Below are 24,286 nucleotides of genomic sequence, written 5' to 3' on the forward strand. Positions count from 1 at the left end.
GATGCTTCTTGAAGAGGAAACTCAGATGTTTCTAAATGTTACAATACATGCAAAAATATTTTTCCTTCTCAACTGAAGGAGATAATCACATTTTATCAAAACTAAAATGTATTTAAATTTGCTAAGTAAAAATCTTTCTGAATTACTGTTTATTTGGAATATCTCTAGTAGGTAAGAATCCTTTCTTCTGTACCTTTTTTATCAGGGATGACGTGTTTGTTCTCTTAACTTTCTCCTGCCAAAAGATTATTTGTTAAGCATCCAGTGGAATTAATTTACTGTTTAATAAAATGTATCACTCTTACTAAGTACTTTATTCTTATTATTTCACATAGATACACTTACACTTTTTTATTCACATGGAAATTTAAGGAGGGGCCAGCAAAAACTAGAAGGACATGCGTGATGATAATAGCTAAAAATTTTGGTTTGCCCATGACAGCAAGAATATAAAGAAGGGAAGGCTTATAAGAGGCAGTGACATGAAATCTTTTCCTAAACCAAGTGATAAAAGCTTTTGGCCAGGCCATTTAAGTTCCTAAATGGAAACAGCAAATTAAATTCCACTGAGACTCATTGCACTGAGTTGAACTTGATTAAGCTCAGTCTTAGTTATGAGAATTTTTTTGTCAAGAGAATCTACAGAATTTAGGAGTTAACTACTTGAAAAATCTGTGAGACTTGCATGGTATCACTGTAAAATACCTGAAGCAGCTGGAGACAGTGAGAGCCTTCCCACAGAGCCTGCCCGAGGCTGCACACTGCAGAACCCCGTTCCTATCTCAGCCTGTGTCTAACATTCACTTTGCTGCTCATGCTTTAGATAACTGAAGGCTGCTGTATCTCAAGTTATTACCATGATAATTTTGTGTGTTATAATTTTGTCTGAGTTATAAGTTTGTTCATCTTTTGTCTAGAAAATAATCCAGTGATCAAAGCATACTTTTAATTTCTAGCTGTTTGCTTTTGATAAACAAATGTTAATGGGCCTTAAGGAAACAGTGCATCTAAGGCATCCTACATTTTCTTTTAAGTAAGTATAGATGTATTATCTTGCTTTTAATATTTGCAACTCCCGTTCTGGAGAAAAAATGGCATGTAATGATTCAGGTAGCAGCTCATCTACACCTACTGCTGCTGAAGCAGTTCTAGTAACAGTCAACCAAAATCTAGTGTGAATAATTAAATTAAAAGAGGTATGGAGTTTTGGGGGAGGTGAATGCATGATATTTTATTTTTCTTTTTTTCTTTTTTGTTAAATAAAGTAGCTATTTAGCACTTTTAACTCTACAAAATGTTTCATAATGAAATATAAATAGCTGTTGGACTGTGCTAAAAGACTATTTGAAAGCTCTTACATTATTAAAGAGCTTGGGCTTTGGCTAAGGCAATAAAAGAGGGTTTAAGAGATTTGGATGCTTTTTTTATTATCATCCCAGTGATCCTGCGAGGGTGAAGCTGTGCAGCCATCAGCCAGAGGGGTATTTCCATGTCCCTCCCGAGCGGTGCGAAGCTCACGCTGGAGGCACGGCTGTTCATTACTCGGCGGCCCCGGCGGCCCCAGCAGGTGCCGTCACTGACATGTCAAAGAGCAAAGAGCGCTGACTGATCCGTTGCCTGCAGAGCTGCCCTCGCGAGCACCCTGCTAAGCACCGCTGGGGCGGGCTCCCCGGGCCCGGTGCGGTGTCCGGAGCCCCAAGAGAGGAGCTGCTTTCCCCGCTTTCCCCGCCCGAGCAGCTCTGCCCGCCCGGTGCCCGCCTGGAGGGGCCGGGCCGGGCCGGGCGCACCGCAGCCCTTCCCTGGCGGGCCGCGCGGGGGCGCTCCCTCCCTACGGCCCCCACCACCCCCCCCCCGCTCCCCGCAGGAATGGTTTGGCCTCCCTCGGTGCCCGCTTGGCCCCTCCCACTCCGAGCGGCTCCGGGGGGAGCGGGCGGGGCGACGCGAGTCACCTGACTCCGCGCGGCGGGGCCGGGGTCGGGGCCATGTCGCGGCGGGAGCGGGGCCCGGAGTCGGGGCCGGGCGGTGCCGAGGTGGCTGCGGAGGATGCGGAGCCGGAGAGTCCCGACCAGTGCCTGTCGCTGCTGCCCTGGGACCGCTTCTCAGCCTGGCTGCACTGCGTCTGCGTGGTGGGCTTCGACCTGGAGCTGGGCCAGGCCGTGGAGGTACGTGCGGCGGCGGGCACCGCTCGCCCTGCGGGCTGCGGCGGGGCCCCGCCGGAATCGGGCGCTTCCTCTGGCCCCGGTGTTGCACAGAGGCGGGGGAAGCTCGGCCGTGCCGAAGGAAGCGTGGTTGTGCGGAGCCCCGGAGCGGCGAGCGGGGCAGCGCCCCGGTGAACCGGCTCGGCTGTCCCGGGTGAGGCTGGTGCAGCTCTGCTCATGGTGCTGCTTGTGCTGGCGGTGGGCGCTTTTAAATGGTTTGCATCGCGTCCTGGGATTTATATGAAGTACACCGTCGGCTTTCTTTACGTACGAATAGTGCTGATTTCTATGGCGTCTAGGTGTTAAAAAATGTGATACTAAGGAGAATGTGAGTGATCTTCATAATTAACAGTTCGCCAGGTCGCTGAGGTGTGCGAAAAGGTTCTCTACGGGTTCGAAGCGTTTTCCTTCAGCACAGGCTGGATGCCGGACCCTGGCAGTGTCACAGCTGCGGCTGCGGCTCCCGGCTGTGCCCTCTGTGCAACAGGCCGGGAACCTGTGGCACAGTCTGGGGAGGGCAGGGACAGGGACAGCTGTGGCACCGCTTGAGGAGCTCACAGTGCTGGGAAATGGAAAGAAGAATTACTGTTCGGATCAGTTTCACATCCTGTTTTGCCCTTTTCACCATGTGACTGCACAGCAAACTCTTGGTCAGCAGGGAAAGTGTCTTTTTCTTTCTCTTTTCCTTGCCTTAAAGGGGTGCCAGTGTAAATGCCTGGCAGACTGGCCTAAAGTTTAACCAGGCTGTTGCAGTATGTGAAATACATAACTGTTGGCCACAAAGAAATGCAGATGAAACCAGGATGTTGTGTTAATTATCTGAGTTCTCTTCCTTGGATGTTATGAGGCGGTGTTAACAACAAAGACAAAGGTTTCTGTATAACCTGTGACTTGGGCAGCTGTTGTGCTCAGTGGCTGAGGGAAGCACAGTCTCTGTCCTGGCTGAGACTTCTCAGTTGACAGTCACATTAATTTAACTGGATAAAAGGAGTCTTAAAATATCTACAGAACTAAGGCCTGTTTTGTTGGGGTTTTTCTCCCTCCCAGCATGTAGCTGCATGCAGAATAATTAGCTTCAGTTTATGTAGGAATTCTGGGAAGAAACACCTGCTAGTGAGGAGAAGGAGTATGAATTCAAGTCTGTATGCCAGCCTTCTGACTAAATGTGGATAATTCAGCATCATTCAGCTTCTGAAAGTTGCATTTAGTGTACAGCTGCTTAGCATAAGATAGCAAAGGAAAGTATTAGGAGTTGGAAAAGAGGCAGTGATAGGTTTACTGCATGCAGAATGCAGGTGTTCCACTGGTGTCTGCTTTCAGCTTCACTTGTGCTAATCATGTCTTACACACCTGGACATCATTTGATGGGAGACTGAGGGGAAAAAATGCCCTGGAGATTTTATGGCTGGAGGACAGAAAGGTGCTTAGTCAGAGATCAGCCAGTGGGTATGTCTTGTTTTCTATAGAGTAGGATAGTGTTGTGTTTCCAGGAAATAAATGTACTTACATTGAGCAGAACAAGATTAAATGAGATAATGGGATGTTAGCTGTATGGTGAGACGAGGACTGCATGAAGCTACTGTTCCTGCCTTGAACGTCTGCTCTTCAACTAGGTCCCATCTTTGGAAGCTCTGAAACCTTCTGTGAAACATAATACTGGAATTTATGTCAAATTTCCTCTGCTCATAAGCTAGCCAAGCATTTCAGGAGTTTTGGAGTGGGTTGTTTTGAGGACTTTTTTGGGTGAAATCTAGGTGTCTGAGGTTTGTCCTCTTTCCTGTCTATTCTATTCCCACCTGCTTGCATAATCACTGATTTTGTACATCCTTTCTTTTCTGAAGTAATTGTGCTTCCCCATCTTGTTTGTGTTGCATCATTTTTTATTTCTGTGTTGTGCAAGCTTACTACATGATCTGTTTGTTTTTCTGTTAGTACAAAAAGCCATGACTTTGAGTTTATTCCTTGAGCTTCCACAGTTGCCATTAGGGACTAGTGTTCATCCTCCAAGAGCTGGTAATAATATAGATCATGTTTTGTGTTTGAATTTTGGTAACTCCTGCCTGACTTTTGATTGCAACAGATTTCAGACAATGTGTGTTTGCTTTAAATGTAATCCTCTACTGCATTTTGCATGTACAAGTTAAATCTAAAAGATGTAATCTTGCTCTCCTTTGAGACCTTTTGCACCAAAAATCTCAACTACTCAGAATGTGCACTCTGAATGTATCTTCTTAAATGAGTGTGTGTGGTCTCTAACTGGCATGCAAAACCTTGTAAAGATGGGTGATCAAGAAAGCTTAAAAGCATATGAAGATAAGAACTGAGACATAATATTAATAGCTTACAATTGAAAATGTCCTACAGCTGGGAAGGTATTTGAGTGTTGTACTGTTAAAATATTTGATGGAAATTTATTGCTTATATCCAGCTTATTTTCAAATAAAATAATACTGGTTTTTTCCTCTAGGTGATATATCCTCCACATTCCAAACTCACAGATAAAGAGGTAAGTCATAGTTGCTATATATCATTTTGTTTTAGCTTAGGAAATATAAATATATTATATCTCAGAAAATATAACAGCTGTCTTTTCTTTTCCCTACCCTTTAGAAAACCAATATTTGCTATTTGTCTTTTCCAGATTCTAATTCGGGTAAGTGCTTTCTTCTCTCTGTAGTCTGTTGTTGGACTAAACCGTGTTAAAAAAGAATTTGACAGGATGTGTTCTGGGCTTTAGATCAAATACGTATTTATATATCTTAATTAACATTGCAATACAGAAACATTGCAGCTAAGGTTAAATATAAAACTGCAACTGTCTGCATTGCAGTAAGGTCTGAGGATTCTTCTCTGGTTTATGTAAGTGTGTAAGACCTTCCAGATGACATTTGTGCAGACGTTTCAGAATACTTGGCAGGTAAAGAATGAGCATCTTAATCTTCCTCTTTAAACAGAGTAATAGTATTGTCAGTGTAGAGAGGAGAGTAGGCATGGAATTGGAAGGATTTAGTAAAGCAAATGGAAGTATATGGGACCCCCTTCTCATAAAGGACTAAATGTGTATTTTCTAAGTTCATAATAGTGAAATTTACTTTTAAATTCAAAAGCATTTAGAAAGAACAGTTGTGAAAGGAAAACCTCAGCTATCTTGTGCATTGTTGCTGTGCCTGTAGCTGTGTGTGGTCCTGCTTGTTAAATTATTCTCCAATCTAAACTTCTGCTGCCAAGGAGAAATTGGGGCATGTGGCTGATGGGTTGGACCACCTGCAAAAAGAAATTACAGAAGTTCAGACACTTCCTTTCACATTTATTTCTATCAGAAGTCAAAGCTTGCAGGATCAGCATTGTGCCTGTAACTGCAGTGACTCTATGCTTTTGGATGCTCTGCAGTATGACAGCTTGGACAGGGAGTGATGCAGATGTGTGCTTTTAATGTGTGTGAGCTCTCTCTTATGTAATTTTACAAAGTATTTTGGCTAGTTTTTCTCCTTTGTTTAAATATCACTGAAATTAAGGTATTTTCTCTGTTCTTGCTATTCTATATGCAAATAGAAGCACAGCTTCTTTCTGTTACTGAAATAGGAGTTAACTGTATGTTCTAATTACTCTCATTGTTAATGGTGATAAGTATCTTTAGTCTCTAAAAGGTATCTTGAAGGTACAAAATCGTGTGTTAAGAGCAAAGGTTGCTTTCTTAAAGATTTTTCATGTATTTTTTCAAATAACAGTGCAGTATTCTACTTCAGGCAGAATAGGTATATGTGAGGAGGTTTTATTTTCAGCAGGGAAAAATTCCACATTTTTGCTTTTTATGATGTCCCTATTAAGAACTGTTGGTTCTTGATCATTCTTGGTAGGCTGAAGTTTCAAATGATGTACAGGGAATAACCTGTGTAAAACCTGCCTTCCACATGGTTGGAAGTGTATCCTGTCTGTTAGGATTTTTTTTTTCATCATAGGCCATAGCATAAAAAGAAAAGCTTTATATAATAGAGCAGTGAAGGAAGTTACTAGCTTGCAGCTAAATTTGAGGTCAGCCCATCCCAGGTTTTCATGGCTCAAAAGGTTAATTCAACTTTTTTCTCTTAATATTACAAAGAGGGATTATGCCAGTACTTGTGGCTGGGAATTTAGAGGAGAAAATTGATTTAATGAGCTACTAGATCACAACAACTGTGGTTTTAAGCTGAGTTTTGCAGTGCAGTTATTTTTAAAACAATGCTTTGCCTTCTCTGCATGGATAATTGAAAAAAGAATAGACATTTACCAATCTTCTCTGCAAGAGCTTGTTAAATAAGAAGGCATCATATTCTGAATGATATTTGAACATAGTAATGATTAAGGGTAATTTAGAACTTCTGTGTGTAGGTTTTTATAACAGTTCATGAGGGCTTTTTTCCTTTGGATGAAGGGAAGGAGCTTTGAAAAGTTGAAGCAAATATTTAGTGCTGTGGTATTGGCATGTGCTGTGGTTTTTCTTATCATTGCACCCTTGCTGAGCACTTGTTACCTGTTGGAATTCAAGGTCCCATCTCACCGTGTTTTGCTACTTTTGCTTTTATCTTGGTGCACGGAGGGATTCTGAGCGCAGCTCCAGGGGGTTCTGAGGCTCAGCCCTGGGTGCTCTGTGCATGTCACTGTCACTCAGGGGTTGGGCTGTCTGTGCTTGCTGCAGCAGAATGGATGTGACTGAAAGAGAAGATGAAATGGAACTTTAAAGTCTGGTGAAACAGTTCTGCAGAGAATTTGTTACATTTTTCTCTAAGAAATTCATTTTGATAGAAGTGAAGGAAAACTTTGCTCCTTGGGGATATTACTGGGAAGTCCCACTCAATTTCACTCAGTTTTCAGCAATTAGCTTTGCAGCATTCAAAATGATGAATCCTAGACCTGCCTGTGGAGTTACAGATCAGCATAATGCACTCCTACAGTGTGACATCTGTATGAACTGTATGGTGTCAGAAAAAGAGGTAAAGTGTGGCCATGTAGCAGAGGAATGACATGGCTAAGATAATCAGAACTGTACAGGCATGCCAATGAAATGGGGAATGGCAGTAGGAGAAGAGCCATTTGACCTGTTTGAGGCCACGATTGTTGTTTTCCTTGTTGCAGACAGTATATTTACTGTTGGCAAAGATGCAAAATTTACCATTTATAAAATTAGAAATATATTAATGTTCACAAGGGCAATGCAAGATAAATGAACCAAAACTCTGATACCTCTTTGACTGTAAGCAAGTGCTCATGTTAAACAAGGCTCAAGCTGTGAATACTGTCTGTCATTTATCTCTTCCCCATGTAGGTTGTCTTGGGGACACACAATTTTGTTTTAGATTCCGACGGTCTCCTGGAAGGAAAGTCTCATTCTGTTGTTTTCTGGACCAATTGGATAGAGATCTACCAGTTTACTTAAAGGTTGGAAATGAGAAAAAATGAAGTTAAATTTCATTTGGGTAATGTTCATTTGTGGGTCTTCACCTTTAAATATAACGTTTGAAAAGAAAGATCTCTGAAGTGGATGTCCTGAAAGTCAAAACTCATGTTTGTTGTAGCATGTTATCATCATAATAATAATAATTAATTTCATTAACTATTCTTTGTTTTGGTAGTGTGGATTTTGGATTACAAGGAATTAAATTGAAGCCCAAATCTGTTTCATTATTGACTAGGAACCCGTAGACAAAATTGTAAGAACCGTTACTGTTGTGGAAATATGAAGTTCTTTATAACTTAATTTAAACAATTCCAAGCAAGTTGGGCTGTCTCAGTTTCCACCCTTCAGTTTTGAAGCTGGAGCAGTTACCTAAAAGAGATAGTGGCCAAAAGTTGTTCTCATCATGTCCATAGGGAATATTGAGGCCTCTGGGAGCCTGGTTCTCAAACTCAATTTAGTTCTGTTTATGTGGCAAATAACTGAATTCCTCTTTGTAGAAAGCATAAAGCTGATGTCTTGTCTTTGAAGTTTGGCAGCCTACTTCCTTAATATTCCAAGAATCTTTTGTAAAACTAATACACTGAAAGACTGGGTTTTGTCTCTTCAAGTCAGGGCTTTAAGGTTTTTAACTGCTAAAATCTTTTTAGTGCTACTTTGCAGAATAAGTGGCTTTATTCCTCAAGAAATTATTTCTGGTTTTGGTTTCAGAGTGTGTCAGGAGAATGTAGATATAAAAATAGTAAAGCCAGAAAGCACAGCTGTTTCCCCATGATGATGTTTTCTCTTTGAAGTACTTACTAAAAAAGATAATGTTAATAAACACAGTAATCCTTCTAGTTTATTGTATCTTATCAACTTTGGAGCTCACAGGGGAATAGGCTTTTAAATTATGTTGGATGCTTCAAAAAGGAGGGCAGTAACAGGTGGTTGTATTGAATTCTTTCTTTTGCAGAAAGACTCAGCATATTACTATGGCTATGTGTATTTCAGACAAGTTCGAGACAAATCATTAAAAAGAGGCTATTTCCAGAAGGTAATTTCAGTTCTTTTAGGAAAATATTAATTTAGAAATTGTTTTCCTGTTCCTCTGCAGTCACTGAAAAATTGTCTTGCTTTCTAACTAAATTAGTTTGTTAATTTATAGTAAATTGTTGGAATTTTACATCAGGTATGCTGTCAGAAGAGATAGACAAAAAACTATGTTTAAAACCAAAAAGTTGGGAAGTTTTGGGAGTTGTCTGCAGTTTGCCTGTAGTCAGATGTGTGGTTGGCTTGCATGTGTGAGAAAAATCCCACTTGGAGTTGTCTGAGGGTAACAGGTGCAGTAGAACTGAGGAAAAGTGTTGACTGAAAATCTGTTTTGTTACTCTTTATTCCAGTCACTGGTCCTCATCAGCAAGCTGCCTTATGTCCATCTCTTTCGTACCATGCTTAAGCAAATTGCACCAGAATATTTTGAAAAAAGTGAAGCTTTCCTGGAAGCAGGTAGTGGTCCTGCAATGTTGGACTCTTACACTATCACTTACTTCTTCTGGAGAAATAAACAACACTGTGATGTTCTAGTTTGTGGTTTTGTCTTCTTGCAGGGTAGAGGGTTGAAATTTTAGCAAACTGGCTTCACTTCTAGATCATTGAACAGAGCTAATTGAATTCTGGATCCTCCCTGGGAGAGTTGGAGGTCCCTCCTGAAACACATCTAGGGTTGTGTGTGTTTCAGGACCAGCTGTTGAGCACAAGGAGCTGATGGCAATCCTTACTTTGCACGCTTCACCACCCAAATCCTTTTGGGCAGTCTGACAGCTTTTGCTAAGCAGCTGTACAAATGTCATCTTGCATGAGGTTTGGTTTTTGTGTGTGTGATTTGTTTGTTTTTTGACCAAATGGAAAAAGTGACAGAGCAGCGCTGGTAACAGGTGCCTCAGTCTCATTGCAGAGCTGAAAGAGCTGGAGAAGGACAAATAGAAAAGTTTTTTGTTCTTTGCCTGGAAGAGCTCTGTTTTGTGTACTGTGCCTGCCCCATACAGCTCTCATGGTTTTGTGTTTTCACTGAGAAACAATTTGTGTAAACCATTAAAGAATTGCATTTTTCAATCACCTGTTTTCTTGAGAGGTTGTATTATGAGCAAAACAAGCTCTGCAGAAACTATGAGAATTATGTTTTATATTCATAATGGTTTACAAGAAAATGCTGGAAAACTTTGTAGCCAGCTACAAACCAGCTTTTTCCTTAACTGCTTAACTGTTTATTGGTTCTGCAGTGGCCAATATACATAAATGGAGGTGTTCTTTTCAAATTTTTTTAGTATGTACTTTCATGGTTTCTCAGGTAATGTTTCTTCAACTAATTTTAAGTCTTGTTATTGCAAAAATTGGAAGACCAGAGAACACTGTTTTCTTGGAATGAAAATCTTTATCATTCTAATGGAATAATACATACATAATGTCCAAAAGGTAAAACTTTAGTATGATTGAGAGACAAGTAGAACTGCTGTGGATTATTAGCACTAATTTCAAGTTGCAGTGTGCACAAAGGTGACTCTGATCGTGGTTTATAGCTTGCAGAAACTTTGGTATTTTTCTTTCAGTTTGTAGTGACATTGATCGTTGGCCAGCACCAGTTCCAGGGAAAGTTCTGCAGTTGCCTCTTGTGGGTCTCATAATGAAGGTGAGGACTCCTGCACTTGTTCCTCTCTGAGGGTGTTTTCCCCACCTTTCACTGTGCAGTTCCTCACTGCCTTGTGCCTTGTTTTTATTGTCCTGATCTTCCAAACAGGAGTAGCTGTTTACAGCACTCAGAGTGAAGGTCTGGGAGATCTTGATTAAGTGCTTTAATTGAGGGGAGGAGGAGAGGATCTTTTATAGTGCTTAGGTTAATATTTAATTTTAGTAGCTACTAAAAAGTGATGTTTCAATACAACTAATAGTTGCAGTGTCTGTGTTATCCCTCTGGAATTTGCATTCTAGGAGACTTTAGTGCTAATTATGTCTGTCAAATCAAACATAAAGTAGCCCTTGAAAATACTGAGAGTTAAATCCCAGTCAAGCAAATTAAATATCTGCTTGAGTAAAAATCATTCTCATTCCTGAAAGTTGAGTAAAAATCTTTTTTGTCCTGCACACCAGAAATAATTGCTTGTGCTGTTTGTATTTTTTAATGGCAGGGAAATGTGTCTGAAGAAAGCTATTAAAGAGGTTGTATCTAGGGTGTAGTGAAGAACTGTTGAGTTTAAACAGTGGTTAAGAACTGGGCCTCTGGGAGTTGTAGTAATTTCATAATCCATATGAAGTGCAACTAAATGGATTTGATGAAATAGGAGGTTACAGCCAGAAGTACCTTCTCAGCAGAAACTCTCAAGTTTTTGGAAAGAGAGGGAGAAAAAGAAGTTTCTGAAATTATACTACATCAGAAATTTAAAAGAATGGTTCTGGATGCTGGGTGGTGAGGAGTCTCAGATGTCTTTTTTGGGCATTGCCTGCATTTATCTCATCAATAATTCTTACCCATGAGAACTGAAATTGCATTCCTAAACTGAGTAAAGCCATAATTACTGTCCAGTGATATTGTCCCTGCTTTTTATACTGCTTGGGCAGTTTTAAGTGTTGTGTGTAAATGACATCCATTTCCACTATGATTCAATTTGTAACACTCAAGACTTACAGATGCAAACTGTGAATCCAGAGAAGCCTCACATGTTCAGACTATTTGGATTCTGGCAAGTCTCACTTGCCAGAACATCTTGATGTTTTAGGAGAGAATTTTTTCCTGAAAGTAATTCTGTACCATCTTAAACCCCCAAACCTGGTTTCAGGTCATTCTTTCCAAAATTTAGAGGTATTTTTATTGAAATTACAGCTATAATTTTCACTCACTTTACCAATAGTCTCTTTTTAAACTGGAGTATTGTTTTCATATTCTATTAGTCAATTTGCAATTGGAAATTCTGTAGGTGGAAGTTCTGTAGAGGAAATAAGTGTCATGCTGTAATATATATCCTCTCAAAGTATTACAGATTTTCTGTAAGTCAGCATTTGAAGTGTCTGCTGGATTCAATACAAGGGAAAATAAATCTTTCTTTTTTTTTCCAAGTTGCGGATTCCAACATATCGTGACAAGCCTGGAACAACACCGATAGTGCAGAATATGCACCAGGTAGTGATTAGATACTGATACTGTATACAGCCCCAGACAAAGCCAGAGATCTGCTTCATTCTTTAAACTTGTTAGTTAGAAAAGATGGGTAGCAAATCATCATATACTATGATAATAATGAAATCCACAATCTTTGGAACTTTGAATGGAGTAGTCCAGATTTGGATTCTTCATAGAAAGGATATTCTAACCCTGTAACCCTGGGCAGGGAGAGATGTCCAGGTCCTGGAAGAAGATAGCTGGCTGACAATTACTAACCTGAACATCCTTTTAATGTTTGGATAGTTTGGGTTTTTTTGATGATCGATACAGAATTAAAAGTCTTTAGCTGTAGAAGATGTTTACGAAACCAATCTGTCTGTGTCTTCATGTGCAGTTGTTTGAAGCAGCTTCAGTATTTTATAGATTTTCTGGACTGAAAGCCACATGTCTGTTAATTGTGGGATGGAGGGGGTGTCTTGGGGGACATGTCTTGCTCATAGAAGACAAAGGTACTTGTGGAGATAATGTACTATATACTGCAGCAGTACATGAATAAATAGACTATATCCTGTCTACTGTCTGTAAGCATTTAAGGGAAACCATTTCATTTAATACCTAGGTGTTCTGATGACTAAAAACCAAGCATTGCGATGTCTTTTAGGCAGATGCTCAGATCTCCATGGCTTTACCGACTGTTCATGAAGTAGATCTTTTCAGGTAGGAACTTGGAGTGATTAATTCCTAGCTGTGAGCTCCCACATGTTTGATTTATGGCAGTTCCTTAACACATCTCATGGCTTGTAAGCTAACATTTATCAGTGTTGGCTTTAATATTTTTTTTCTGTAAAGTTTGCTAAAACACAGTACTGACAATATACAGGCTGAAATGGCAATAAATAAACAGGTTCATTAAATGTTCCATTTTACAAGAGTATTTTATGTTTTTCAAATTACTATTAAAATACTACCACAGACGACTTCTTTATGCCTTTGTTAACCAGAAGAAATATGTATTTTATGTTGTCAAATGTATTAAAATACCTCAATCTGGTTTTAGGTGTTTCTGTCCAGTGTTCTTCCACATTCAGATGCTTTGGGAGCTGGTGCTGCTGGGAGAACCACTTGTTGTGATGGCACCATCACCAGCAGAATCTTCAGAAACTGTGTTGGCCCTTGTTAGGTAAATGTAGTAGAAAAACTAGGGAGAAAAAATGTGTTTTCTCCCTTTCTAACTATGGCTGAGGGAGTTGGTGTAAGATTCCAGCTGAGTGGACCTTCATTGATCTGAGTGTGATAAAACATTACAAATTTTAATTTGCTTGTGTGTTTCATGAAAGTTTGCACTGAGTACACAAATCAAGCTCATCCTTCCTGTACCTTGCAGCTGTATTTCACCACTGAAGTACTGCAGTGACTTCAGGCCCTACTTCACCATCCACGACAGTGAATTCAAAGAATACACAACTCGCACACAAGCCCCGTAAGTAAATCCAACCCTCTGGAGAAGATGTTGCTCAAAGCCAGTCATAACCATAAATTTGTATTAAAATACTGTTTAACTATTCTGGATTTCTATAATTAGAGAATTAGGTTTAGACTTTTCTTTTTTTTGGTGATATTATCATGCAGAGTGCAGCAATTAGCTGATTTAAGTTTTTATTCCAGTTAGATAAGGCAAAGAAGTTACAAAACAATGCCATCATTAAACCAGGCTTGAGTTTCATAGGATAATTCTCTACAGAATAAGTCAAATTGCAGGTGTGAACCCAAGAAAAGTTTTTGCTTTTCCATAAGGGTTTGTCTGTGCAACAGCAGCTCCAGAGTAGCTCCTTGGGAAATTCTGCTGTGTTTTAATTTTTAATTAACTGCTACACAAAGTGACTTGTAGAATTTAACACTCATACAGCTATTTTGTAAAGCTAAGCCCTAGTCAAGACAATTTAAAATCAAATATCTCTTCACTAAATTTATTAGGTTATTACTGTAAATAAGTCAGAAATTATTTTTTTTTTAAGAGTGTGAATGTCCAAAACCAGTGATGTTTGAAACTGCTTTAAGGACACCTTTTTTCTCTCTTTATTTTTTTTAATTATGCTGTTATTTTGAGAGCATACACCTCCAGTATTTCTTAATGTGTATTATTGAAATGCGGCTTGATTTTGGAATGGAGTGCCTTTGTTAGATTCAGTGATCTTTTAATAGATAAATTTCTTCTAATGTCAGAACAAGCAGAGGTTGTTGATTTGGATTTTTTGTTTGCTTTGTTGTTTTGTTTTACTGTAGTGTTCCTCTCAACTGGTGTATTGCCAGAGATGGAGCAGTGGAGAAACACATAAACACTGGCAATATGTTTTAGATTGTGTTCCATGGGAATGGTTATGCAGTATGTAATTTAGTTTCTAAAAATAATTCCAGGAACAATTTGGTTAAACTGTAGTAACCCATGTTTCGAAATTCCATCCACTTTTCTGTAGCAAAATAAAAAGGTTGGTCACTACAGGGATTAGTATTTGAAATAGAGCTGAAATTGCCCTGACTTTCTTGTGGAAAACAAAAAGTTGGAAAGATTGGAGATAGTTTTAAAAACCTATGGCTCTTAGTGAGATGAAGAAGGTGTGAAGAATCCAAATGATGTCAAGTCTGTGTATTATATTAATAATAGAGTGGAGCAGAGGAACTTCTGGGTAGTGTACAGAAAGTGTTAAACTTTGGGATTTCTAAGACCAGTCTAACAAAATGATGATAAAGTATTTTTAAGATGGCAGTTTCAGTGAGACTTGCTGCTATGTTCCTTAGCTGATGTTTGACTGAAAAATGGATGGCAACCACTCTGTTGAAAAACATGTTCATACCTCATCCTGTCAGTGCTATAAATCCCAAATTTTGCAGGCCTGTGCTGCAGCACTGTGCTCTTACTGCCCCTTGTTCCCTGTGTGCCCAAGCACAGAGCAGGCAGAGGAATCTGGCACAGAGTGAGCTGGGGCACAGTGCTCAAGTGCTTGTGCTGCTTCACTTGATAACTGCTGCTTAAAGCAAGTGGCATATTAAGTGTCTCATTTTCTTAATGACATGCACATTCAAGTACTGAGAGTTTGTTATCATCAAACCTTGAAAAGTAGCAATTTGTCTTTCAATATGGGTCAGATTCCTGCTCATAAAAAAACAAACAAAAAACCAACACATCACAAAACCCCAGTTACAGACAATGTGCTATTCTCACCATTGCAAGTGGGCAGAATTTAGCCAAGTCTAAGCAGATGATGTCATTTTTATTCTATTCAACAATTGTTGTTGTTTGTACTTTAAGATAACTGTCTTATTTTCTAAAACATTGAAACTTTGATAAACATTTGTCCTCTTATGTGCAATTTAAAATGTAACTCTTAAATACCAAAGGAAAATAATTTCAAGTTAACAACTTAAGTTGACCTTTTCTGTTTGTTAAGGCTGAAGCTCTTGCTGTCATATTTTAATCATTGTCATTACTTTTCTAGGCCATCTGTCATTCTAGGGGTGACAAATCCCTTTTTTGCTAAAACACTCCAGCACTGGCCTCACATTATCCGAATTGGAGATATCAAACTTCCAGGTAAAATAGAAATATTTTCTACAATTCTGTGCAAAGGGATCTAACTGTGTGCTTATTTATTTACCAACATATGTAATTTTGTTCCATTTATTTAATTTAATGCAAACTAACTTTTCATGGATGTAAATCTGTCAAGTGAAATTAGAATTTTAAATGCTCTGTGTCTTTTCAAATCTAGTATCTTAAATGCAAAAGATAGTAATACTCATTAGTAATAATGTTCTACCTTTCAGAGAATCCTGAATTTGTATCTCTCCCAATAAGGTATTAAAATGAGACATAATATATTACTGATGTTAATTTTAGTGTGAATAGAATATAATAAATCAGTCACAGCCAGCACAGAATATGACACCCATGTGAAAGCTATTTTTGAATGTTACAGTAATCTAAAAAGTTGTTGACAATATTTTGATAATATATTTCTAATCTGGCAATATTCCAGTAATTATTTATTGTTCAGTCTGGATGATTTCCTTACACAATTGCCTAGAATTTTTATGTAATATTTGGATAAAATGTCAGTTGCCACCACTGGAATTATTGTGTGAAATTCCTGAATGTAGCTGTTTGCTGCTGCAGGTTCACTACACTGTTCTGACAGTGGGAATGCATAAATATGCAATTAAGATAAAACACCATAAAATTAATTTTTGTATAAGAAGTTAATTTTGACTTCTGAGTACACTGAATTAATTAAGGATTGCATACTGTGTTCAATATAATTAAGCCAGGTTTTGCTTAACTTCAAAATACCATGTCTGTCTATGGTCAGAATACCTGTGGGGGCTTAGGGTAGTGTAGAGTGTGGGGAAGAGTTACTTTGCTGCTGTGTAGCTAATGTTTGGAAAGTAGAATCTTAATTAACTCTGGAAATCCATTTAAACAAGTGGCCTTCAAATCTGATCTACAGTTTCAAGTATGAAATTGTAGTTTTGATGTAGCTATGGGAAATGCTTAGTCAGAAAGTCGTAGAGAGGCATCTGTCTGACCTGTCTTTAAAAATTTATATTTTATTTCTTTAGGGACAAAGAAGGGTTCTCATTATGTTTTGTTGGTTTTTTTCCTTTATTTTCCCCGAACTCTGCAGTTCCAAGAGCAATTTAACTGTTACTGTTTCTACAGTCAAGCATCCAAATAGATTTAGGAGGAAGGTTCTGATGAGGCTGCAAGACTGTGAACAGGGTTTAGGGTCTTCTGGTTGGAGCAGGATAAATTGAGAAAACAAAAGCCCTTAGTATGGCCTATGACAAAGGAGACTTAAATTCATTTTCTTACAACACTTAATCTGTGGTTTCTATTTGATTTTCTTCTATACAAATTTTAATTATGCCAAGGTACCAAAGATTTGTTCTCAAAAGCATTTACACTAAGGGGAAGAAGGGAAAATGGAATAAAAATATGAAATTAAGAAAATAATTATTCTCTGCTATATATCTGTATGTTGATTGGCTGTTTGAATTCAGGAGGTCATCCTTTGGCTGGTTTTGTTTGTGGGGATTTTTTGGTTCACTTTTTGCTTGTTTGTGTTTTTCTTGGGATTTCAGGTGGTTTTTTTTTTTCTTTTCAACAAGGAACACTTATATGAAATAAAAAGTCTATTTGCTGTTATTCATGTGTTTGCTGGGTGTTTCTGGATATATACTGGGATTCTTGTCAATGTTTCTAATGTTTCTTACAATATTAGATAGCCTTCAAGTAAGGTGGCTTTATGTGTTTTGGCAGGTGAAGTTCCAAAGCAGGTGAAAGTGAAAAAACTGAAGAACCTAAAAACTTTGGACTCCAAACCTGGTAATAACTTCAGGCTTAAATTGCCAGTGTTTTCATTTTAAATGTGTACCTCATTTCTCCTGTGGCTACATGCTGCCTTCTTTCCTTTAGGTGTTTATACCTCTTACAAGCCATACTTGAACAAAGATGAAGAAATCGTTAAGCAGTTGCAAAAGGTAATGGTGTAGATCAGTTCTTAATGGCAGCTGGTTTGTGTGTTTTGTGTACTGTTTTACACAGGTTTCATATCAGGCTGCACTTCGTGTAACTGAAATGAAACTGGATTCTGGTTCCTTTGCCCCAGTGAGGGTGTATACATCTATATGTATAGATATATGTATATATCTATACATATAGATGTGTATACACCCTCACTGTAGAAGGGCTGCTGCCTTATTAGCAGCTCCTATAATTATATGAATGGTGGACCTCAATAAGTTAGCTTAATAATTTAGAGAATTGAAGGTATTTTATCTGTTCATCTGTTGAGGTTTTCCATCTTCTGCCACCCCCACTCTGGTCTCTTTGATCTAAAATTCTTACATGTGAGGTGTGTAAGAATCAGAGCTTCCAGATTTTAACTGATTTGCAAACACTTCTTTATAGAAACATTTCTTTCCTTGAAATTCTTTACATGAAAATAAAAAATCAGTAATTGCAAAGACACGTGTCTGTACAAAGAACTTGATGCTATTGCTTTCCTTCCCTGGTTCAGGGTAGGAGATGCTGTGTGTGGGCATATGGCAAATGAATACAGATGATAATAAATATTCATAAAAAGTAAACCCACCACAACTACCTACATCCTTTGGAGTAGCAGACTGACTGTGATGTGTTGTTTTGGGTTTTTTTAAGGGAGTACAACAGAAGCGTCCTACAGAAGCCCAGAGTGTGATACTGCGGCGCTATTTCTTGGAGCTGACGGAAAGTTTCATTATTCCTTTAGTGAGTTCTTAGAGTAATGGGGTTTTTACAGAAGCAATAAGGAGTAGTTTTTCTGGAGTTACCCTAAGTACAGTAGCTCTCCAGTGTAGCCCTGGAATCAAGCCTGGGCCCAGCTGTCACACCTGACACTTGGCAGTGGCCCCACTCCCTATGCCTTGGACACCTTGGGGCTCTCTCTGGCCATGCCTGTGCCAAGCCTTGCTGGAGCAGAGATGGCCACAGCTCAGACAGTCCTCTGTGGGTTAATTCTCACTCTAATGTTTGGCTAAGGGACTCAGACAATGTCTTCCAAACCCTTGATACAAAGCGTGGTTACTGTTTGGAATCACCCACGATAGGGGGTGGACTGTCCACTTTCTGTGGACTGTTTCCAAGGAGAAGAGAGATTGTTTACCAGTGGCTTAAGTTCAGGATATAGATACTCTATCTGTGTATCTGCTTCCTATCCTTCTTTGTCTCGTGTCCTTCTTGAACTTGACTGGCTCAAAGTTCTGGAGTTGGGAAAATACAGTCTATATAAGATAAGCTCCTTCTTGTTTTCTCATGTGGTAAATACGCACAACCCCACCCTGTACTAACACTGGGAGGAGAAAATGCTGTGGTCACAAGCAATAAGTAAACACACATATGGACTGTGTGTCTTTAATACTGGTTATGCAAACAACCTTTCCTTTTCCTTTCCCCAGGAACGTTATGTGGCAAGCTTAATGCCTTTGCAGAAATGCATATCACCCTGGAAGGTGAGGAAGTGTAATTTGAATGAGCTGGAAATTGGTAATTAGAGAATTTAAGGTCTGCTAATTTTTTTTTCTGTCCATAGAGTCCACCACAGCTGAGGCAGTTTAGCCAAGATGACTTCATGAAGACATTGGAAAAAGCAGGACCACAGCTTACCTCAGGTTTAAAGGGAGATTGGATAGGACTTTACAGGTAATTTCTTTCATCAGCATAAAAAATTATATAAATTAGAACAGATCAATAATATTAATGCTCTTTTTCCTCAGGAAACTTACAATCAGGATTGATTTGAGTAAGACTCTTTTAGAATATATGCTTTAATAGAAATTGATAGGGCTAAGCATACTTTACTTGCTTAAATCTCTTTTTTTGCTAACATTACAGGTTTCTGTATATCAGTGTTATTTGTGGTTTTATTTCTGGTTCTAGCTTGATTCCTCCTTCCAATCAAACACAAAAATGAGGCTATTTCAAACTGGGCCTTGATCTCTTTTTTCCTCAAATTCCCTAATCTTTATTGTGTTTCAGACACATGTTCTTTACATTCTTTTCTCAATCCTTGTCTTAATTACTAGAATTAATGTTAATCTCTACTTTAGAATATTACATCTTTTTGAAAGTGTATGGAGAAAGGGTTCTAATATCTTACTCAATCTCAAATATAATTACATCTGATGATGTAGGAAACACTGTTACCACATTGTACTTAAATATAAAATGTATTTTTCTTTGGTGTTTTACCAGGCATTTTTTGAAATCCCCAAACTTTGATGGTTGGTTTAGGAGCCGGCAGAGGGAAATGACCCAGAAGTTAGAAGCCCTTCATTTAGAAGCACTCTGTAATGAGGTTAGAAAAATGTGTGCTTACAATTATATTTATCATCTTGTAATACAAATACACTCTCCCACAAGTCAGCTTTACTCCTGTTTTCATAGGTTGAACGTGACATTGTTGACATTTTGTGAATCCTGATCTAGCAAAACATGATTTAGTTAAACAAGTACAAGCTAGAACTGACACAGCAAGAGAACAATATGAAATACAGTTCACTTGTCATAACAACTGTCGTCCTTTGTAAAACCTTTTAGGTTTGTTGTGTATTTTAAAATAAAGCACACACACCCACCCTCAAAAAAAAAGCTTTTTCCTCTTACTTGACAATATTACTCCGTTCAGCTTCCATTCTTGACAACATATTTTCAGCTACAATACAGTTTGTAGCTTTAAAGGTAAAAATTTAGCTAATTTGACATTCTAATTGACAGCTAATTAGATATATTTAGTAAATAAGCCTACAACTGATGCACAGTAATGGAAACCTTAGAAGTGAAGTCTGTTTACATATAACAAAATTCACATAACTAATATAACACATAACTATTCTGATGTTGTAAGAGCCATTCCTTAATTAAGAAGCTGAAGTTGGTATCAATATAATTTGAATTGGATCAACTGATAGAGAAAGGAATCACCAGAGGAGATGTTGTACAGCCAGAGAGGGAATAAGAACAAAAACAAAGTAAGGCAATATTATGGCTTTAAAGCAAACAAACAAAATTGCTCTGTTTCTCAGAAGCCATTTATTTTTATCCCTTGCTTTGTCAATTCCCAAACAATAAAAAATGTAGCAAAACCAAACAGATTATTCAAATAGAGCAGACCAAATAATTTGCAGGTCAGTTATACAACTTAGACTCTATCCAACTGTATTTGACATCAACTTGATCAAAAAATAGGAAATGTGTTATAAATTTATTACTGATTCTGCTCCTTTCTTGTTTTTTCTTTTGACCCACAAAATAAATGTTCCTTTGTACATGAACAAATGTATTTCATAGAGGAGTTCTTAGGGGGTAGAGGAGCAGAACTTCCATAAGAAAATCAACTTGATTGTATCTTACTAGTTATGAACTCCTTTAGTGCCCTAGAAACAGTAATCTCTGTCCTGAACTACTGTAATACTTTATTGTGCTGGCAGTTCTGATTTGGTAATCATTCACTGCCATTTGGCATTGTAGATGCTCTTTCTCAAACCGAGCCTGTTTGGCAGGATTTTTTCCCCCTTTAATTTATTTGTATTGTGTTTGTGTGCAAGTTTGCTGTTATGTGAAGTACAAATAAAGCAGATTTTTTAGTTCACAGTAAAGACAGTGCATGAATAAAATGAGGTTAGCAAATGGCATAGGAATAAGGAAAATACCTATTCTGAACACGAGGTGTAGATTAAGACCTCTTTTGGAAATTACATATGTAACCATAAATAATTCAATGCCTAATTTTTTATTTTAGAACTTGGTTTTCTGGAGTCAGAAGCATACTGAGGTGGAAACAGTGGATCTTGTCTTAAAGTTAAAAAATAAACTGGTAAGTAACTGAATTGAACATTACTTAGCTACATAAAAGCTTTATATAGTTGGTTTTGCAAGTACATAAGTGAAAATATTCATCATTATCTATGTAGTTTAAAGATTCAGACATTCATTCAGGCTTGAAAAACAGAGACAGTCAATTTCAGCCATGCCTGAAAAGTTATTTGGCTTCCCAATATCATCTGGCTATACTGGAAGCATTGTATTGCTGGGGTTTTTTTTAATTAGTTGTAATTCTGTGACTGATCTGAATCCCCAGGGAAGAAGAAAACCAATTTTTGTTGTTATTTCTGAAAGTCCAAATCAGTGTTCTCACTGTCGTTTGGTTGCTGGAGAAACCTGCTGTTGTCCAAATTCCTACTCAGTCAGCAAATGAGGAATTCATTTTCCAGATTTTGTAATACATGACTTTGATATTTCTTAAGGTAACCTTGCATTTTTAGTACAAATCTTGTTTTCTGGTACCTTTGCAGTTGCAGGCTGACAGAGAACATCTTCCTGTGAACACTGACACACTGAAAAAGCTGCAGACACACATCAATGATATTATACTGGCACTGCCAGATGACTTACAGGACATCTTGCTCAAAACTGGCACAACATGATTTCTGCTGGGCTTTTTTGGTGCCAAAAACCAGAAGGCAAGTGGTCTCACAGAAGACAGTGGCTTACCAAGTTTGGAGCACAGCTCTAAACCAGTACATTAACACTACAAATGGACTGTACTAACAGTATAGCCCACTATATAATTCTCACTGTTTTTCCACTCAATACCAATGCAACTAAAGGGATTTTTATGTTTAATACTATTTTTAAAAAGTGCTCTTAAGAATAATCTGTGGGCATATAAGCTGGGCCACAGTATAGGACAACAGTGCAGTGCTGGCATTGCAGAATGTTTCCCAGTTGGTGCTGCTATACCCAGTCCTTCTCAGGGGTAGGCAATATTGAACCTGTACTGTCCTGTTGATGTAGTATCTGATGACTTTTATTTGTTTTTTACTTTTAGTTTTTAGCTAGTGGTAAGTCCAACTGACATATCGGTGATTTGGCCAGAATGCCTTAAAATTGAGGTGTTTTACTGGTAAATCACAGCTTTTAAAACTGTTTCAGGAGCAACTGAAATGATCAGATCCATTCTTAACTTTCTGTGTTTCTCCTTCTTACCATCTTTCCAAAATGATACTGATTTAGCATCTTTAAAGAAGAGAAGGCAGCTGACAAAATTTTCCTGAAAGAAAATCTCTTCTACTCAGTGTCACTTATCAGGGTGCTCTTACATGCCTTAAAGTAATTACATACTAATTTGTGCTTTTAAACTGCTGACATCCAGGATTTCAACTGGATCACTCATGTAACTGTAAGCATGCAGTATTCATCAGAGGAAGTGAACACTGTGGTGTTCTAATAGGGATTTTAAAATGGGTAATTTTGGTAGAGTTAGCTGATACACAGTCTGTTTCAGTTGGAGATCATACCAGTCAGCTCCTGTTAAAATTTTTAACTTCATTATTTTTGACTTACCCAGTCAGGTGTGTGAGGAGGTGATGAGGCTGGAGGGAGAAAATATTGGCTTCAGCTGAAAAAAGCCTCTGGACAGGTCAGACTGGCAAAAAAAGATTGTAGCATGAAATTATTCTCAGTATGTGCATACAGCAGACATGCTGCATAAAGACTACCTTCCTCTTGCATATTCAGCAACAAGAATGGGATGTTTTATCTTCTTGAACAAGTTTCAGTGGTGTATAAGAACTCAGCTGCTCCACATGCAGTGTTGTACTTTGACCAGTTTCAAGTAGAGCAAACATAATGCTATAGTGCACACACAGCATATACTTTTATATGTCAAGTGGATCACAGTTATTAAAAAAAAATTACTCTGCTTTTAAGTGCTTGGATAGAATTTTTTACATCTTATGACATAATCCTGCTATAAGAACATGCTTTTGTATAACAAATATTTCATACCATCTTTATAAAAATTTCTTATTTAGATATAAAGTGTCACAACAGTATTTTTATGAAAATAATGTATTTTAATACTGTTATGTTTTGTATACAATTACTCATGACCAAAAGTTTAATGTATCTATTATGTTACATAAACTATACCACTTCAGCATTAATTGCTAATTTGCAGAATTTTTTTTTGCATGCCCTGTGAAAAGAATTTCTAATGCAGAAATTAAGTGGCCATTCATACCCTAAATTATCTTAACTATTTAATCTGTAGCACTATGTTGTTTCTTGGAACCATGTAAACTGGTAACAACTATGATAACTAGCACATGACTGCAAATACGTATTTTTTTAAACAAAAATAAAGAGTTTGATTTTTATTTTTTTTCTTTGGAAGTTATGTGACTTAGATGATAGGTGTGTTTGGTTTGCTTGGTTTTCCCCCTCCCCTGTGTAAGCAAAGCTGTTCAGCTTGCAAAGACTGCTGCATGATGAAGCTGTACCCCTGAGCTGCTCAGAAATGGGATGGAGTGGTGTTATGGTTTGATTATGCATCATGGTTTGGAATGAGACAGAGCTGCAGGATCCTCAGCAAAGCAAAGGGCAGCGCCTGGATTAAAGCAGGTGTTTGTTAGATTGTACTCAAAGAATGAAATAGTGAAAGGTATCTAGGATTAACCCAGATACACTAAGATTGGGCCAGCTTGGAGATCCAGAAAGTAACTATCCTCAAGCACAGGGAAGCTTCATTTTCCTAGCCCAAAAAAGAAGTGTAAATGCTGAATGCTGTGAACAGATGGGTGAGTATTGGAAACCTAGAACTGGACTCCTTCCATTACAGCTTCCTGATGGTTTTCATGGTAGGTCAGGATCATATTAACATCTTGGGCACAAACTAGATTTAAAGCATGATTGATTCCTTTTATAAAAATACAGCTTTCCATCTTAATTGACACCAGGTTTTGGATTCAGAAGAACATAATTTAGAATTAGAATAAGGTTTTCAATATGATACCTAAGAGCAGTTGTGGATGCCCCATCCCTGGCAGTGTGGGTTGGACAGGGCACTGAGTACCTCATCTAGTGGAAAGTCCTTATCCATGACAGGGGCGTGGATTAAGATGATCCAACCCTTCCAACCAGACCATTTT

General features: G+C 38.2%; 1 protein-coding gene across 1 annotated transcript; it reads left to right on the forward strand.

Annotated features, from left to right (window-relative positions):
* The first annotated feature begins 1,866 nt into the window (after positions 1-1,866).
* Positions 1,867-23,491, forward strand: DENND6A (DENN domain containing 6A). Its single transcript, XM_054280977.1, is given in 21 exon segments — positions 1,867-1,879; positions 1,882-2,162; positions 4,666-4,704; positions 4,809-4,851; positions 7,501-7,613; positions 8,585-8,665; positions 9,012-9,117; positions 10,218-10,297; positions 11,720-11,782; positions 12,426-12,481; positions 12,822-12,944; positions 13,149-13,244; positions 15,259-15,353; positions 17,079-17,144; positions 17,235-17,299; positions 17,979-18,068; positions 18,755-18,808; positions 18,889-18,998; positions 19,551-19,653; positions 21,097-21,171; positions 21,650-23,491. Coding segments are annotated over 21 exon segments (1,884 nt in total). The 3' UTR covers positions 21,782-23,491.
* The last annotated feature ends 795 nt before the right edge of the window (positions 23,492-24,286 follow it).

Source organism: Melozone crissalis, unplaced genomic scaffold, assembly GCF_028551555.1.
Source record: "Melozone crissalis strain CALT ecotype California unplaced genomic scaffold, PUWL_Pcris_2 ptg000029l_1, whole genome shotgun sequence".
Taxonomy (NCBI): domain Eukaryota; kingdom Metazoa; phylum Chordata; class Aves; order Passeriformes; family Passerellidae; genus Melozone; species Melozone crissalis.